We start from the raw sequence: 19,646 nt of genomic DNA, 5'->3' as shown, positions 1-19,646 counted from the left end.
CTATTAAATCAATTCTTTTGCACAATTTTTTTGTTATAATTTTTTTTGGTGTAAGCTAAATATTGAGTACGCCTTCACTCAGATTCTGAAGAATGCTTCACCAAATCCTTGTGATTCTCATTAAAAAAATATTATATGCTGGAAAACTGAAAGTTTTGCAGTGCTGGTAATTACATATTGTTTTGCTTAACTGTTCAAAATATTATCTGACATTAAATAATCCAGCTATTTTAAGCAGAAAGGTAAATATTTTTTCAAATAGCTAACTACAAACCAAATAAAACCTTTGCACTTTTCTTTTTACTAGGTATACTTTACATTTGAGTGTGTAGTATTTCCACAATTAATGAACAACTTGCCACACATGTCAAACGAGTATATATAAGAACCCCAAAGTAAACATAATAAGATCCTATATTTCTCTGAACAAAAACTATGAATGGTTTTGATGGCAGTAATGTTTCTCCCATTATTCAAGATGCTGTCACTTTGCTGTTGTTACAAGATTCAACTTTAGGGGTTCTCTGAATCAGGACACCTTGATCCCTAACTCTGGAAAACTGAATTGCAGAGCAGCAGCTTTCTTAATCTGACAAATCTTGTCATCAAATTTTACAGGGTCCGATGGTATCATCAGCTTCTTTACACAGCTAATGAAAGAGGAACTGAGTGCCTTCCACTGGCTGCAGTCTTAAACCACCACCAAACAACTCATTATATTTTGTTGTCATCCACCACTTATTTATGACTGGTAATGGGTTCAATAAAATAAGTTACATAAGAGAAAAAATTATTTAAAATTCTTAACATGATTTAAAATTATTTTAATTTTCACTAAACAACTTTTATACGATTGCACCTTGATTTGGACTTTAGTGATAAAAGAAAGCAAATGAGGATTTTGATTATTTATTTTACTTGCTTTTATTGGCTCTACTTATTGTTAACATATTGTTATTGTAACATAACTTATTGTAATTCAGACCATGTGGTAAAGCTGACTCGACTTAGTTTTGATGTAGGAACTTAGTTTTTAACTGACTATGTCACACAATTTTCTCTCCTCCAACCCTCACCACACACATTCTTGTTAGTGACGGCTCTAGTTTCCTTGTTGGAGATGGGACACTTAAAAAAAATCTTATTTTTGCTATTGTCTTCACCTAAACACACAACTCTGATCCAATGGATGTGACATGGGTTTCACAAATGATATAGTGTATAACAAAATAAAACAAAGAACTGCAGGGGCTGGAGATCTGAAACAAAAGCAGAAATTACTAGAGAAACTCAGCAGGTCTCACAGCATCTGTTAGAAGAAAGCAAAGTTAACGTTTTGAGTGTAGTGACTCTTCATCAGAACTGATGGCAGCTAGAAAAAGTTGCATTCTGCTGCAGACAGGCTTTTGCAGGGACGGATGGTGGGGGTTGGAGGGGAAGAGGTGAGTAGATAGTTGGAGACAGAGGCCAGAGACAGAGAGATATAAATGGGATACTCAGACAAGGAGATTAATGAAAGTAAGCCAGGACAGAAGAGAAGCTGAAGTAGTGAGAATGAAGGCTAGGAATAGGTGAGAATAGGTAGTCTGTGCTGAAAGCAACCCATGTCGTGATAAGAATAGGTTGTAGAGATTGATAAAATACATTGAAGGACGTGATCAGTCTCAAAAGTTATTGAACTTGATACAGAGTCCTGAAGGTTGCAAAGTCCGCAAGCAGAAAATGAGGTGTTGGTTTTCCAGCTTCACTGGAGCACTGCAGCTAGCCTGAGACAGAGATGTTGGCCAGTGAATATGGTAGTGTGTTGAAGTGGCAGGCAACCAGAAGCTCAGTGTAATTTTCATGGTCAGAAAATAGGTGTTCTGCAAAGTGGTCACCCAGTCAATATTTCATTTCTCCAACATAAAAGAGCCAACATTGTGAACAGAAAATACAGTCAATAAATTGAATGAAGCACAGGTAAAGCTCAGCTTCACCTGGAAGATATGTCTGGGGCTTTGGATGATGAGGGGAAAGAAGGTAGTACACCTTCTGAGATTGTGTTGGAAGGTGCCATGGGAAGTGTTAGGAAATGGATGAGAAGTCGACCAAGGTGATCTGGAGGGAACACTCCCTATGGAATGCTGCTAAAGGAGGCAAAGGGAATGTGTGTTCAGCTGAGACATCCCGTTGGAAAACCTTTAGATGTGGAGGCTGTGAGGTGGTAAGTGAGGACCAGGGGACCCTATCATTGTTGTGGGAGGTGGGTCAGACACAGACAAGGGTCCTATCGACCACAGTAGTGGGGAATCATTGGCTGAGGAAAAAGGTGGATATTTCGGAGGACTGCCTATTGAAAATAGCATCATCAGAACAGATGTGACAGAGATGGAGAAACTTGGAGAAAGGGATGTTAACAACTTGGCATATCACGATGTTATATTAAAAATACGTAGACTGAAATGAACAAGACAAAACTTCACTGTCTACCAATTTTAATCTCTTTTATATATCTCTCTGGGCACCATCTCCATCTGTCCATTCCCCTCCAACCCCCATGCCCCCAGCTGTCCTCAACAATCCTAACATCATTTACAATAAAAAATACCTTTTTAAAAATTTTTCTGAGTTGCTATCAGTTCTATGAAGAATCACTGGTCTCAAAACATTGTAATTCTGCTTTTCTTCCCATAGACCAGCTGACTTTCTCCAGTTATTTCTGATTTTGTTACAGTTCATGGTACCCTTACATGAATTAGTTTGTCAGTCCAAACTTGATGACACAGCATAAGCACAGTGCAGGGCTGTGACCATATATTTATTGATGCTGCCAATTTCCATTTAGATGTAAAACAGAAGTGCTAGATGCCTTTCCTGTAAAACAATATCTGATCAGAAACCATTCAATAGAAGTGGTGGGCGTTCTGGTGTTTTGGCCAATATGTTCAAACGTTCTTTAAAACTAAAGCCCAGATTAACTTGTTATTACTGCTTGAGAAATTGGTTTTGTGAAAATCTCACAACATTTAAACGATGAGAAGTACTTTGAGACATAATGAGTTTTCACTTATTTTATTTCGTGTGTAGTTGGTATAGTGTGAGTTCTCAATAAAATGAATCAACTATGATGCTGATTCAGCCTGTGTATCTCCTCTGGGAAGAATATGAGCTAGAATTTCATTACCTTTCCTATTTAATTCTCACCAGCCTTTGCACAGTAAATTACAGAAAGTGGAAGACTGAAATAGTACACAGTCTCGGACACATCTTGAACCTTATGTGAACACGGTAAGCAACTGTGTCTTTCCTTTGCTCATTAGGTTGAAAAATCATTAAGGAGTCTGAATCAGGAACTGCAAGTTGGAATAACTAACTCAGCCTCAAATCAGGTGCAGAAGAAAAACTAAATGGACAGAAAGAAAGTTTAGATTGCATGAGATAGGAGGTAAAATAAACAAAAGTAATTTTAAAAGTACCTTCTTCAACAATATAAAGCTAAAGGAATAAAGCTCCATACTTGTAAAAGTTCATCTTTAGTGTTATAAAGGCTATTTGCCAGCAACTCGGCTCATCACAATATCATGAGTTTTGTTTGCGACGACTATATAAGCAATGCAAATTCATGCCATGAAGTCCATTTGAATGGTGAATTAGAAAGCGGGGTGCTGTGCTTGGGAAACTGTTATATTGCCGGACAATCTCTAAGATTCAGAAGCTGCCAGACTTGAATGCTGGTAGCTTATGGTGGAGCAGGACTTCATGGTTGAGGCTTATGGAAAAGCTGACTGTTCACTACTTAATAAGCTGATTGGATCTCAACTGTGAGCTCTCTGACTGAAGAAGACAGATGGTTAGTCGTCACTGAACATACCTGCCCCCACTCTTAGACCAAGAGTTTCCATTTTTCAGCCCAATCAAAGCTTTATTTATCTAATTAGATGGATCCTATGGTACATTCAAAAAAATAGAAATAGTCTGTTGAGCCAAATGGCCTGCTTGTACTCCATAGGAGTTCTATGATTTGTTTAATGGAACACCATTAAAGGAACAGATTATCTGATTTATTTCATCATTTGCTGTTTGTGGACTGATCATGTATTTCTAGATGCAGCCGTACTTCAAAATAAGTCTTTAATACTTAAGAATGCAAAACACTTTGGAGCCCCTTATTAGAGCACCATAAGACGTGCAACGCTAATAGTTTCTTCCTCATCTCTGCAAATAGCTCAAACTGAAAGTGGGGACCCATGCCAAATGGGGAGTCTCAGACACATGAGGAACCTCCTGAACATCACAGACACTTCAGTAAAACTGTAACACAAGAGTGTTGTGCCTGTTTTTCACAGAAGACCAGCTGTACAAAGAATGTCATGCCTCGCTTAATTTAGGAATGTACTTATTTGATGGTAATTTTTGGAGCTCATTAATTTACTTAATTTGGTTCAGCCATTGAAATATAGAAGTCAGTGGATTATACTTCAACAGCAATGAACATTTCATTTAGAACTAAAGAATAATTTTAAGGAAGATCATAAATTATCAGATGAATTACCTTTGCACTGGAGGCAACAGGCAGATTTTCCCTCCTTGGAGGTGGCTAGAAGTGGAAATAATTGGGTGATTGTGACATGAAGGGAAATGTGCCTTTTCTCACCACCTATGAAATTAAATGTTGGGTGAGAAGATCCATGGGTGACCTTCCTCTTCAGTCCAACCAATTAACCACCTTTATTGGTCAAGTAATGGTCAATTCAGGGGCACAACATGTTACCTCCCTGATCTCCTGCCTCACCAGGGAGCCAACAAGGTGACTACCTTCCTCAAGTCTGGAATAGGCCTTGACAGATGATCTTTAGGACGCAGAATAACCTACCCAGTAACATCTGGTGATCTGGTATGTCAGGGTCAAGTGCCTGATAGGGTAAGATACTTACTTGCCTATATGCAGCGTATCAGGTCTTAACGAGCAGATAGACAGACCATTGGCTATTATCTTGTCAGTGAAGGTGGCACATTACTTGTACCTAACAATCATCACAACGCTTGAGGGGAATAAAAGAAATATCTTGGCTAAGGAGTTAAATTCACATGGAGTACTCAGATGTTGTAGAATCCGTGGTCAGAGAAAGAAATTTCAATCAGAAAATACAGACATAACTCAGTCCCAATTTAAAAGTCATACATTCTTTCTTTATTTCTGTATTTCCATTTTAAATTCTAGTGTCCACATTTATAGTGGAAACTGCCTATGTAAACTTGTCATTCTGTAATTACATCCTCTGTCTAGTGGACATAAAAATTTATAATGGAAAACCTTGACAGGAATTGTGTGTAGATGTAAGATTTTTAATATAGATAGCATGACAGAAAATAGCCAATGGTTAGGAAACTCAAATACAAAGGGATAGGAATGCATGTACCTGTCCAAAAGCATGTCAGAAATACAATTACAAATCAACTAACTAACATTCCATTATGCATTATTCTACAGCCAACTTTGTACAATTTTGATTTTCATCCAGGATACTGCTTTGGGTTGCTTTGGTTATGGCATCTAGTTGAAATGAGATTTGATGAATCATTTAATCATTACAAATATTAACTTCAAGATCTCAGAATATTTTTCTTTTCTTATAATATGAGCTTTGGAGACAGGTATGTTCTATGCAGAAAAACATTCAAATAGGAATCCTAGGCAAGGAATTCAATCAGTATCCTTTGAACACTTCGAAGGATACACTTCTCATACACTTGATTGTTCCCGTATACTGTTAGAATCATTTCTTGGGATATAAGGATCAGAAATTAATTCTTTGCGGTTCTTCATTTTATTAATATTCTGCAAGGGAACGTGGAAATTCTAAAAGTGTCTTTGAACCATTTGTGACAATATCCCAGTAAAAGTTCAAAAAAGAGAACAAGCCAGAATACAAAATATTTCGTCATGATGCGATCAGGGTTTAATGTCATCAGTGAATCATGCCACATGTTTTGTTTTGTCTTGTCTGTGATTCTCAACTTCTGGACTACAAACATTCTAGTCCACTTAGCTTTAATACCCAGCAGCCCTGAGTGCTAATTGCACACTGTTTTTGTACCTAATTGTATTTGTATAATGATTCATGACTTCAGCGCAAATTCGGTTGGAATGAAGGACATTACTACTGCTAGGCGAATGAAATTTTATGTAAATAAAATGTTAAGGGTGGGGAATGACTAAAAGAAGAACGCCACAAAGAAGTGCTAAACATTTTGAAAGCTACTGAAGGGCATTTAATGGTATATCAGGCTATCAGCAAAACCTTACAAGGCAGAAAGGAATATGACACAGAGAAGAAGCAAGATGAAAGTTGTAACCCATCAGATGCAGCCAAGAATCTGCAGCTGAAATTGGTGTGCTATTGCAATCAATATTAATCTACAAAGCCATTTCTGCATAAAAGTTTTAGCTAAGTTGCAGGCCACACCCAATATAGTCCCTGTAGCCACTCGTGTATTGCATGGTGGCTACTGCTGTGTCTGCAGCAGAGAATGCAGCGTATTAACATCTTCCTCCATTCTGATCCAGGGCTTGCCAGAACTCTTAGGAATGGTTACATTTCTGGGAAGATGCCTCCAAATAAACATTTAAAAAACTGCTCCTGATCAGGGTGGCACGGTGACTCAGTGGTTAGTACTGCTGCCTCACAGTGCCAGAGACCCGGGTTCAATTCCTGTCTCAGGCGACTGTCTGTGTGGAGTTTGCACGTTCTCCCTGTGTCTGCGCGGGTTTCCTCCGGGTGTTCTGGTTTCCTCCCACAGTCCAAAGATGTGCAGTTTAGGTGAATTGGCTATGCTAAATTGCCCGTAGTGTTAGGTGAAGGGGTAAATGTAGGGGAATGGGTCTGGGTGGGCTGCTCTTCGGAGGGTTGGTGTGGATTTGTTGGTCCAAAGGGCCTGCTTCCACACTAAGTAATCTAATCTCTGTGATCTGTTTCATCTCATGCAAGTACCAGATAAACTCATGAGATGGAATAACTGAGCTATTCTAAATACAAGGGCACAACAGCCATTCACACCTTATTAATATGTCACTGGATGGTCATCTATGGGAGGCTCCATTCAAAGCATCTGCTAAAGTCAATTTTGCTTCCTCTTTCTGCAGATGTTGGCGTGCAGCACATGGTTAGGAGAGACAATAAACAGCACCTCAAGTTTCATGACTTAAGAACCTTCAGATATTTCAGGAAGTATTTCAAGACTCTGTTCTGTTTAGCGTTGACTTTTATACAATGGGTTTATAGATTAAATTTTGTCTGTGTATTTGGATTATGGCCTGAGAGTTAGAAGAGTTCAAACTCCTCTCAAGACAACCCTGATGAGTATGCACTAGAAAATGTTATTTAAATACAGTGTGGACAGAAGTGTCCTCAGTATGCCCCACTTCACTCCCTACAAAAAGAAGTTACCAAGCCCAGAGACTAGAGTTGGGACCCTACCTTTTCACTTTAAACATTAATGATCTAGAAAAAAGAACCGAGGGTATTCCGACTATGTTTGCAGAAAGGTGGAGGGACAGGTAGTATTGAGGAGGTATGGAGGCTGCAGAGGGATATAGATAGGTTTGGACAGTAGGCAAAGAAGTGGCAGATGGAGTACAATGTAGGGAAGTGTGAGGTCATACACTTTGGTAGGAAGAATAGAGTCATGGACAATTTTCTAAATTAGACGAAAATTCAGAAATCTGAAGTTCAAAGGGACTTGGGAGTCCTCGTCCAGGATTCTCTGAAGGTCAACTTGCAGGTTGAACCAGTAGTTAGGAAGGCAAATACAATGTTGAAACTTATTTTGAGAGGACTTAGAATACAAAAGCAGGAGATATTTCTGAGGCTTTACAAGTCTCTGGTAAGAGCACATTTAAGTATTGTGAGCAATTTTGGGCCCCATATCTCAGGAAGGACGTACTAGCCCTGGAGGAGGTCCACAGGAAGTTCACGAGAATGATCCCAGAATGAAAGGCTCAACATTTGAGGAAAGTTGCAGGACTCTGGGTCTATACTTGATGGAGTTCAGAAGGATGAGGGGGGATCTAAGTTGAACTTACACAATATTGAAAGGCCTGGATAGAGTGGGTGATGGATAGAGGTTTCTAGTAGTAGGAGAGACTAGGATCAGAGGGCTTAATTTGAGAGTAAAGGGAAGACAATTTGGAATGGAGATGAGGGGAAACTTCTTCAGCCAAAAAATGGTGGCTATTTGAAATTCATTGCCACAGAATGCTGTGGAGGCCAGGTCGTTGAGTGTATTCAAGGCTGGGAAATATACATTCTTGATTGTTAAGGAGATGAAGGGTTGCGGGGAGTGGGCAGAAGAATAGGATCGAGAACCTCATCAGCCATGATTGAATGCAGAGCAAACTCAGTCATAGAAATGCACAGCATGGAAACAGACCCTTTGGTCCAACACATCCATGCCGACCAGATATCCCAACCCAATCTAGTCCCACCTGCCAGCACCCGGCCCATATCCTGCCAAACCCTTCCTATTCATATACCCATCCACAGGCCTCTTAAATGTTGCAATTGTACCAGCCTCCACCACTTCCTCTGGCAGCTCATTCCATACACATACCACCTTGTGTGTGAAAAAGTTGCCCCTTAGGTCTCTTTTATATCTTTCCCCTCTCACCCTAAACCTATGCCCTCTAGTTCTGGACTCCCCCACTGTAGGAAAAAGCCTTTGCCTATTCATGTCCCTCATAATATTGTAAAACTCTATAAAGGTCACCCCTCAGCCTCCAACGCTCCAGAGAAAACTGGCCCAGCCAATTCAGCCTCTCCCTATAGCTCAAATTGTCCAACGCTGGCAACATCCTTGTAAATCTTTTCTGAACCCTTTCAAGTTTCACAGCACCTTTCCAATAGGAAAGAGACAATAATTGCACGCAATATTCCAACAGTGGCCTAACCAATGTCCTGTACAGCCACAACATGACCTCCCAACTCCTGTACTCAATACTCTGGCCCATAAAGGAAAGCATACCAAATGCCTTCTTCACTATTCTATCTACCTGCAAATACATTTTCAAGGAGCTATGAACCTGCACTCCAAGGTCTCTTTGTTCAGCAACACTCCCTTGGAGCTTACCATTAAGTGTATAGGTCCTGCTAAGAGTTGCTTTCCCAAAATGCAACACCTCACATTTATCTGTATTCACATTCATCTGCCACTTCTCAGCCCATTGGCCCATCTGATCAAGATCCTGTTTTAACTTGAGGTAACCTTCTTCGCTGTCTACTACACCTCCAATTTCAGTGTCATCTGCAAATTTACTAACTGTACCTCTTATTCTTGCATCAAAGTCATTTACATAAATGACAAAAAGTACAGGACCCAGCAGCAATCCTTGTGGCACTCCACTGGTCACAGGCCTCCAGTCTGAAAAACAACCCTCCACCACCACCCTCTGTCTTCTACCTTTCAGCCAGTTGTGTATCCAAATAGCTAGTTTTCCCTGTATTTAGTGAGATCTAACCTTCCTAACCATCTCACATGGGGAACCTTGTCAAATGCCTTACTGAAGTCCATATAGATCACATCTACTGCTCTGCCCTCATCAATCCTCTTTGTTACTTCTTCAAAAAACACAATCAAGTTAAAGAGACATGATTTCCCATACACAAAGCCATGTTGACTATCCCCAATCAGTTCTTGCCTTTCCAAATACATGTACATCCTGTCCCTCAGGATTCCCTCCAAAAACTTGCCCACCACCGAGGTCAGGCTCACTGGTCTATAGTTCCCTGGTTTGTCTTTACCACCTTTCAGTGGCACCATGTTCACGAACCTCCAGTCTTCCAGCACCTCACCTGTGACTATCGAGGATACAAATATCTCAGCAAGAGGCTCAGCAATTACTTCTCTAGCTTCCCACAGTGTTCCCTAATACACCTGATCAGGTCCTGGGGATTTATCCGCCCTTACCCGTTTCAAGACATCCAGCACTTCCTCCTCTGTAATCTGGACATTTTGCAAGATGTCACCATCTATTTCCCTACAGTCTATATTTTCCAAATACTTTTCCACAGTAAATACTGATGCAAAATATTCATTTAGTATCTCCCCCATTTTCTGTGGCTCCACACAAAGGCCACCTTGCTGATCTTCGAGGGGCCCTATTCTCTCCCTAGCTACCCTTTTGTCCTTAAATGTATTTGGATTCTCCTTAATTCTATTTGCCAAAGTTATCCCATGTCCCTTTTGCCCTCCTGATTTCCTTAAGTATACCCCTACTTCCTTAATACTCTAAGGATTCACTCAATCTATCCTGTCTATACCTGATATATGCTTCCTTCTTTTTTTAAAAAACCAAACCTTCAATTTCTTTAGTTATCCAGCATTCCCTAAACCTACCAGCCTTCCCTTTCACCCTGACAGGATATACTTTCTCTGGATTCTTGTTATCTCATTTCTGAAGGCTTTCCATTTTCCAGCGAATATCTGCCTCCAATCAGCTTTTGAAAGTTCTTGCCTAATACCGTCAAAACTGGCCTTTCTCCAATTTAGAACTTCAACTTTTAGATCTGTTCTATCCTTTTCCATCACTATTTTAAAACAAATAGAATTATGGTCACTGGCCCCAAAGTGCTCCCCCACTGACACCTCAGTCACCTGCCCTGCCTTATCTCCCAAGAGTAGGTCAAGTTTTACACCTTCCCTAGTAGGTATATCCACATGCTGAATCAGAAAATTGTCTTGTACACACTTAAGAAATTCCTCTCCACTATGTCAGTCCCCCAGTCGATGTTTGGAAAGTTAAAATCCCCTACCATAACTACCTTATTATTCTTACAATTTCTGCTCCTATGTCTTAGGTCTACGGTCTAAGGCCGATTCCCAAGGGTTAGGCTGGGCAACACACCAAACAGCCGCAGGAGGTGACGAGCAGAGTCTTCACTATACCCTAGAATGAAAACTAGTGGGCATATTTGTGTTTGCTAGATGGTATAAAAAGTGGAAAGTTTTAGCCTGAGATGCAACCATCTAGGAGAATGTAGTTTGATGATAATAACTAAGAGTTAGCACAGCTATTCTTTCCCAGTGAGTGGTTTAAGAATGTCTTGTGAGACTTGATGAAGGAACTGTTCTAGGGTAGAACAAAATGGACATTTGGACAAACTGCTTTCCTTCACAAGGCCAAAAAAAAAGGTATATTGAAAATTAATGCACTTTATTTAGTTATCTAAGTGGTTAATCAATTGGTCACATTTTTCCATTGTGCTATGACCATTTTAGTCTTTGTTATAGAATCAAAATCCATACAGTGAGGAAGCAGGCTATTCAGCCCATTGACTCCACACTGACTCTCCATAGAACATCCCACCCAGACCCACCCTCTACCTGTCCCTGTATCTCTGCATTTCCCATCACTAACCCAGCAAGCCTGAATATCCCTGGATACTATGGGCAATTTAGCATGGCCAATCCACCTATGTGGACTGTGGGAAGAAACCTATGCAGAGTCGGTGAGAATGTGGAAGCTCCACACAGATAGTCACCTGGGGCTGGAATCAAACCCTGTGCACTATGAGACAGCAGTGCCAACTACTAAGCCACAGTGCTGCTGATTAGTTATGGATGTGTCTTTTTTTCTTTACACTTCTATTAGTGGAAAAATATACAGTTCAGCTGCATAATCAAGAAGCAAACTGCAGCACATCTCCAGTTAGGGCAAATGATGCATTATGATGAGTGATCTTCAATATTACTGTTGACATGGGAACAAGTAGTTTCCAATATAATTTCTTCTGTCACTTCTGAAAAAGTATAAATAGCAGTTGGCTGATTTTGTATCATGAGGAGATAGCATTACCACCTCAGCCCCTCTACTGCTGAAACTCTTGTTTATGCTTTTGGAGGCTCCAGATCTGACCATTCCACTGTTTCACTCGATACACTCCAATTTATACCAAATCCATTTGTCTATTACTCCACTTACTGCCTCCTGACTTTGTGTATGTGCTAAACAGCATAGCAATACAGTGATGTCTTTGGCTGAGCAGCAATACAAGGATCCTGTGAACATCTTGGTAGGTTCACAGTGTGTAAACCTAAGAAAGCAAAAGATGCATTTTTGTCCAATCCATGAACTGGGTGTGTAGCTAAGTGCAAAGTATTCTTACAGCAGCATGTGGTCAGGTCCCATGGCATATACTCTGAGACGTTGGCGCCAGATGTCCAAAGGAGGTTTGGTTGTCAGCTGTCCTCAGTCAAGTCAAGTGGGAAGGCTTCAGTTAAGGGTCCGGGTACAGTAAATCAAGGGCAGCCTCTGATAGCAGTCTAGGGACTTGGCATAGTCGGTCAGCTGCTTGGCCTACAGGTCCTCTTCTCAATATGAGAGGAGGAAAGAAGCAGTTTGTACTCAGAGGAACAAGGTAAAAACAATGACTGCAGATGCTGAAAACCAAATACTGGATTAGTGATGCTGGAAGAGCACAGCAGTTCAGACAGCATCCAACGAGCAGCGAAATCGACGTTTCGGGCAAAAGCCCTTCATCAGGAATAATCATCAGGAATATTCCTGATGAAGGGCTTTTGCCCGAAACGTCAATTTCGCTGCTCGTTGGATGCTGCCTGAACTGCTGTGCTCTTCCAGCACCACTAATCCAGTACTCAGAGGAACAAGTCGACCCTGCATATAGTTGGATTTTGTGAACACATTTTCCTGATAAGGTTTGCCCTGGTGAATGTACTTCTAGCAGGTTGGCAGGTTAATTAATGCTAATGAATGTAAGTGTAGTCAGGAAAGCCAGCCCACCTGAAAGGTTTAAGAGCTTAATATCAAATTTTAACCCATTGTCAGGAATCTAAATTTTTCCTTCCCACGCTTAATTTCCCTTTCCTGCCCTTATAAACACTCCAGGCATACCCAGAAGATCTAAGTCTGTTCATTTGGGTATTGTAAGTAAATACATAATTAAACATTTGCACATTTTGCAAGGGGATGCTTATATAATTGCACAAATCATAGCTATACAATTCTCACAATATAAAACGTCTATCCTCAATTTCAGCTTTCAATCCTAATATCACAAAACATCGATCATTGATAAAAATCAACTAGAACTTATACTGTCCTTCATTTCTAGTTTTTCAGATTACTCTATGCCATTTTGTTATGTGATGATTTAATTTCTATCGATAGAAGTATAAGAGAACCAAATAGCAGTAATTTGGAACATTACATTCCTACAAGCAGTACTATTCTCTTCCGCCTCACTGTATTTACAAGACAATTTGAAAAATCATGTTACTTTTGTGAGAATCTTGTTTTCAAACTTGTAAACATTTCTCATGCGAGAACATTACATGCACTTATAGCATTATTAAATACTTTTATTCAAGTCCTTTCTCTACATTGTACCCATGATTTAAGTGCAATATGGCACTATAGAACATGGCATCCTTCAAGACATGCATCCTTCAAAACCTGCAGCCAGATTATCCAATTGACTAACATAGTTCATCCTATGCTTCAAATCTTTTTTGCAGATCAGGTGGTGTGAAAAACTAAAACGTTATATTGTTTTATTATTGTTTATCAGCACTTGAGACAAAAGTGTTCTTTGGGTTCTTTAATGAATTAGAAGCAAAATACTATGGAAATCTAAAACCAGCTCAGAAAATTGCTGGAGAAACTCAGCAGGTCTGGCAATATGTTTGGAGGGAGAAACAGAAATTCAGAACTGAAGAAAACTTTAGTGCAACGCCCCTTTTGTTCTGAAGTTGTTTCTCTCTCCAATGATGCTGGCAGACTTGCTAAATTTCTCTAGCATTTTTAATGTTGGTTTTTTGGTTAAGTACCTGATCAGCAAAGGAATGCACAGCTAACAAACAGACCATCAACTTTACATTGTGTACTTAAGAACACTCATTACCAGCTTGAAGAAAATTGAGGATTGTGTTCATGGGGTTTTGGGAATCTCATTTAATTGTTACTCATGAAGTTGCAGCCTCAAAATTTACATTTTTATACCATGCATTCTCAGTTACATTTGTAGCTCATCAATCTGACAGGAGTCTAATTCAAAGGACATTTTGGACAAAATCCATATTGCCAACTACTGTAGTGATGGATAAAAGGAAAACAGAAAGCTATGAATCATAGATTTGCACTATTAGGCAGAATAGACAACATCCATCAAGAAAATTGCAGGTTGATATCCAGCAGTAGATCACGATATCCAGGTGAATGTTGATCTATATTTTTACAGAGAGGGGCATGTTGCGATTATACAGAGGCCGGAGTGCTAGGGCAACAATGGCCCAAAGAAACATTCCTGGCCTTAGGTTAATTTGAAGCTCATTTACTTTCTGCTTCGACAACAGGAATACCTGTAACATGATTGACATGTCAGGGCATACACTGATGAATTATTTCCTAAAACAGCAATTGGGCAATGGTAATTTACTTATGGCATAGAAACCTCACTTACACATTAGAATCAGCCATAAGATTGGTTCCTGTTGGAACTGTCAGCCAACTAATTTACAGTGTTCTCATTAGGTTGTAGATCTAAGCACTGTAAAATTTCAGAAGTTAAACATCAACCTCAAAAATAAAGGAGTAACTGCGTGAAAACAATATTTTCATCATATTCAAATTTTGTATAAAGATCGCAAACCTTAAGTATGAAGAAAAACTTTAAATTTTAATTTAATAGCCAGAGTTAATTTACTTTGTTGTTGCAAATCACATATCAGCACAGTTTAAACAAAAACTTCAGAATTTTCTGATTTTTAATTCTGATATATATTTTACTTAGCCAACATGTCCAAATTCTGACAGTAGTTAAAGAATGGAATGTCTTCTACTGAGACCAACAGAAGGATTTTGTCTGTTCACAGCTCTAATGGCGGCTGCTATTGGTGATTAGAGGGGCCACTGGCATGTCCTTCCACACACAGTACTTACAAGTAGCAGTCAAAAGTCCAAGAGTAGGTTACCTTATGGATTTCACTCATTTCTTTGGGTTACCATGACAGTTTCCTGGTGTTGTGGGACAATGGTAGGCATTGAGAATTTACAGTAGTGGACTTGATTTAAACCTTTGGTGTCAGCAGCCTCAACTTCGAGGCAAATTTTATTGATGTTCAGCACAACAATTTTTTTTTATATATTCACTTGTAGGAAGTGGGTTTTGCTGGCTGGCCAGCATTTATTGCTTATCCTAGTTGCTCTTGTGAAGTTGGTGGTGAGCAGCTTTCTTAAATCATGTGTGTTGTAGGTTGAGACACAATGCCCCTTAGATGAACTTCTGGGTTAAAGTTGTCCCTGTCTCTTGTGGACCTGCAGTGGTGGTCTTGCTGTAATGCAATTGGTATAGCCCCAAAAGCTCCACTCTTAAAGAATTCTGCCAGCAGCCCACCAAAATGAACTGGAGCAGATCTGGGGCAGATTTGCAGGACTACTCCTCCATAAAAAACAGAAACCAGCTCTTGTCACTTACTGATTGCAATTCAGGGAAACAAATTAACAGCATATTTGAAATAAATATATGATTTAATAAACATACATCTATCAACCTCCCACATAGTAATAGACTTTAGATTATCCTCAAATATTTTTGTATAGAGGAACTCATACATTTGCATGCATGATCTCTGCATTTGAATATATAGACTTTGCGATTAATATAGTTGAAAGTTAATTGTAGTTTTCCAAAAGCCATTAAGTCTGTTGTTAGGTCAATAAATGTCAGCTTTTGTCTCTAAGTATCTGTATTCTTAACATATAATAGCTATATTGAGGGGAAAAAAAATGGCCTTTTTTTGCCTTGTGGTTTCATTGCCATCAGTTAAAGGGAATCCTCTTAACGAGTTCATCCACCGCAAGTCAGTAAACAAAGAATGGCCACATGTTTGACATCACTGATTAGGACCAGGCTTTTCAAAGCTTTATGCATATTTCTGAAACCCACAGAACATTAATTTTTAATGATCTCACTCTCACTGCTCCATTAAAAGATGGTCTGGAAAGGATTTTAACATAATCAATCACATAGTTAGCTACAAAATATTAACTGGAACAGTAGCCTTTTGCATAAAACATAACATATAAAATCCTCCAACATAGGACTGCCAGTAATTAAAGTTGAATATGTAATCACTTCTGTTCGCGCTCTAGAATTTTTTGACATCAACAATAAGGTGCAAAATACGTTGTTGGCCTATATATAGATTGTAGATGGATTGTAAAAAGTAGCCAGATATCCCAATTATGCTTTAATAATAAAAAAGTGAACAAAATACTTCTTTGTGGCTGGTACTAAGACTACACGTATGTGTTGTGGATACTTACGTATATTGCTGTGGAGAACATCCTGGACTGATATTCCCATTGCTTTCGAGGTGATCCAGTGAACCATTGAGGTCTTCATGGGCTGCCTGCAGTAAGCCACTGGAGGTGGTGTTTATCAGGCTTGGGTTACTAAGTAAAGGTAAACTACTCTCTGCAAGTGCAGCCTAACAAAAAGAAAACAAAACAAATAAGCTTATTGTTTCAACTCTACATTTTCAAATCTAGAAGCTTTATTAGGACCATCTTTGTGAAAATTGCAATGATGTTTGACTTCACAAATATTGACAATACATTATTAAGCAATTTATAATACCATTAAAGCAGTTACAATGAAGTTTTACTTATTCTAGTTCAAAATAATGTCCATTTGGTGCAAATGCAACCTGAACAGATGATATCAACAGAATCATCATTTTGCATCCATATTGCAGCAAATATTTCAACAGTTTAAACTTGTACATTTTAAAAAACATTTTGCAAATACTGCTGTAAATGGAAACCAGATTGAAAGCATATTTCTTATTTTTATACATTGTATTATTCAGTCAATGTTTTAAACAATTCTTGAACATTCCTCATTCCAACCATAGTTCCCTTGATGTAAGATGATCTGACTCAATTACTCAAATACCGTGATCTTGTACCAAATACATGGGGGGAAATATCCAGTATTTATGTTGTCCATGCTAATGGTCCTAAATCAAGTTTTGTTTTAATATCTGTCTTGATATTGTGAACAGTTTTGGGCTCCTTATCTAAGGAAAGGTACACTGGTATTGGAGGCAGTCCAGAGAAATTTCACTGGATTAATACCAGACATGGAGGGATTCTCTTATAAAGAGAGGTTAAGTACATAGGGACTGTATTCATGGAGTTTAGTAGAATGAGAAGTGACCTTATCAAACAATGATTCATATGGACTTGACAGGGTGGATACTGAGAGATTGTTTCCCTTTGTGGGCAGTCATAGGACCACAAGTATAATCTCAGTGTATAGGGTCACCCATTTAAAACAGATGAAGAGGAATTTCTTCTCTGATGGTAGTCAATCTTATGAATTCTTTATCATGGAGGGCTGTCAATGTTGGTTTGTTAAGCATATTCAAGGTTTAAGTAGATAGATATTAAATGATGAGTGAATCAAGGATTATTGGTAAAAGGCAGGGAAATAATCATATTGAATGTTGGAGCTGATGCGATTGGCCAAATGGCTTACTTCTACACCCATAACAGACTTCAAAAAGTTAGAGAATTGCTTCCTGAGAGAATAAAGCAACTTCTTTAAAATCACGTAACCAGCAGTTTAGATAAATGGCTAATAAAAAAGGCACCACTAAAATGACAGTAGTGGATACAATACTTTCGCTAGACAAAGACGCACTTAAGTTCATGCAGAGAAAAGAGCAATTATTGTTCGAGTCTTTTCAGAAAATGATAAATTAATGTTTGGCTTTAGAAAGTAATAAGATGCCTCAATTTACAAACTTAAACCATTTACCAAAAAGTACATATTGCAGTCTTTTCAAGAGCTAACTCAAGATACAGCATAGGTAACAAAAGTTGTTTATCTTTTCATTTGTTAAGCTGTATAGACCTCTCTATTCATAATCTGCTTATCTTAAACTTCTCATTTCATAGCTCAAAACTGAAAACTCTTGTCACAGTATTGTATTCTCCCTTTCATTCCTAAGTCATGACATTCACCTTATGTAGGACCTATTGATTACCCATGGACACATCTAATTAGAGAAAAAAATTTAAAAGGCAGAAGCATATCATTGAATTATTTTTCTCTATGTATACACACCACCTTACCTAGGTATACTTGTACTGGCTCATGATTGGATGCCAGATGATAGCACAATTTTTATTTTAAAGTACCAGTTAGCAGTATCAGACTTTGGTTTGTGTATACATGTTTTTTAGGAGCCCTTTTGTGTTAAATGAGTGACTTCTTCACTGGAAATATTCCAATGAGACAGGAGAGTCTCCAATGGTTTACTGGCATGACTGTGAAACCAATAGGATTTAGAATAATGTCCAAGTTCCTTACCATACTCAAGGATCTTCTCATTCATAATTCAGTCTTCATTACCAGGGCATTTATTTAAATAGCTGTTTGCTAAGTGCTACATGCTTCAGGATTAATTAATTAATCAATACATATGCTGCATCTATAATATGTGATATTTAGTTAACATTAAGTAGTATGGCTTAACTGCAGAAAAAGAAAAACAAAATGTTTATGAATAAGACTCAATTGAGTATAGCCTTCAGGACCACAAATGTATCCACAAGTACAACAATATAAGCCACTCATATATGCAAACAAAGACTAAAAAGGTAAAATTAGACTTGGACATGTATGATGGCATTTTCTTTAAGAGTGGGGATGGATATATGAGGTGTCAACCATACCACACCCACCACTGAGGATACTCAAGCTGGTGTAAGTCAATCAGCTTTTTAAGAGCTGATTGACAAACTTCAGTGAGCATCTCAGTTTATTGCAGGCCTCAGCAGTGGTGTCACAGTTCCCAAGCAGTTGCTGGTTTCTTGGTCCGAAAGACACTAGGCCTATTCTCCAGCTGATATAATACTGAGAAAGAGTCAAAAGGCAAGGCAGGAATGTGGTTTTCAGAAACCACCCTTGCCTCCAGATTAGGGTAAACCAGGCAGGTCATCCTTGTTAGTTGGTAACCAGACAAATTGTTTGCATGCTAGGAAGGCAGGTTTTGAGAAATGGAGGGGTTGAAGCCCTTAAATGGCTATTTAATTGACCACTTAGGGGCCTAAATTGGCCTTGGGTCGAGAAAGTGCTCATGGACCTTCTCACCCATAACATAATTAGCGAAATTGAGAGAAGGAAGTATTTGGATGGGCATATGAATAGGAAGGGTTGACAGGGATATGGGCTAAATGCTGGAAAATGGGACTATATTAATTTAGGATATCCAAGTCTGTTTCCATGCTGTACAACTTTATGACTCTACGTATCTCTCCAGAGACGACATGACCAATTATTTCCTTTATGCGCCATGTGCAAGGAAGAAAGAATTCTGCCCTGACTGAACAATTGTTAATCTTTTTTATTATCAGTTCTCCCACAGTATTCTTCCTGTCTTAGAAACCAGCAACAATGCTGATGGACTCTTCCATAACATTGGATTTTGTAGATTATCACATCTTGTCTCCTTTCTGTTGACTTAGAGTCAAACTTATCATTGAGAGACAGTGGAGTGAAACAATACAGTAACTGTCACTTTCCAACTCAAATGCATGCTTAGTGCATGTTATATATAACAATGCTCTCAATTTAAAAAGTCAT

At 38.8% G+C, this 19,646-nt stretch overlaps 1 protein-coding gene across 16 annotated transcripts in view; it reads right to left on the bottom strand.

Annotated features, from left to right (window-relative positions):
* foxp2 (forkhead box P2) overlaps window positions 1–19,646 on the bottom strand; it is an 808,606-nt gene that overhangs the window by 10,218 nt on the left and 778,742 nt on the right. For all 16 annotated transcript variants that reach the window (XM_072551474.1, XM_072551463.1, XM_072551467.1 and 13 more), the window contains one exon: window positions 16,319–16,482. In XM_072551474.1, coding sequence (XP_072407575.1) covers window positions 16,319–16,482 — 164 coding nt within the window. The remainder of the gene's footprint in view (window positions 1–16,318; window positions 16,483–19,646) is intronic.

The sequence above is a fragment of the Chiloscyllium punctatum genome, chromosome 32 (assembly GCF_047496795.1).
Source record: "Chiloscyllium punctatum isolate Juve2018m chromosome 32, sChiPun1.3, whole genome shotgun sequence".
Classification (NCBI taxonomy): Eukaryota; Metazoa; Chordata; class Chondrichthyes; order Orectolobiformes; family Hemiscylliidae; genus Chiloscyllium; species Chiloscyllium punctatum.
The sequence above is the reverse complement of the archived record's forward strand: the minus strand, read 5'-3'. Positions and strand labels throughout refer to the sequence as shown.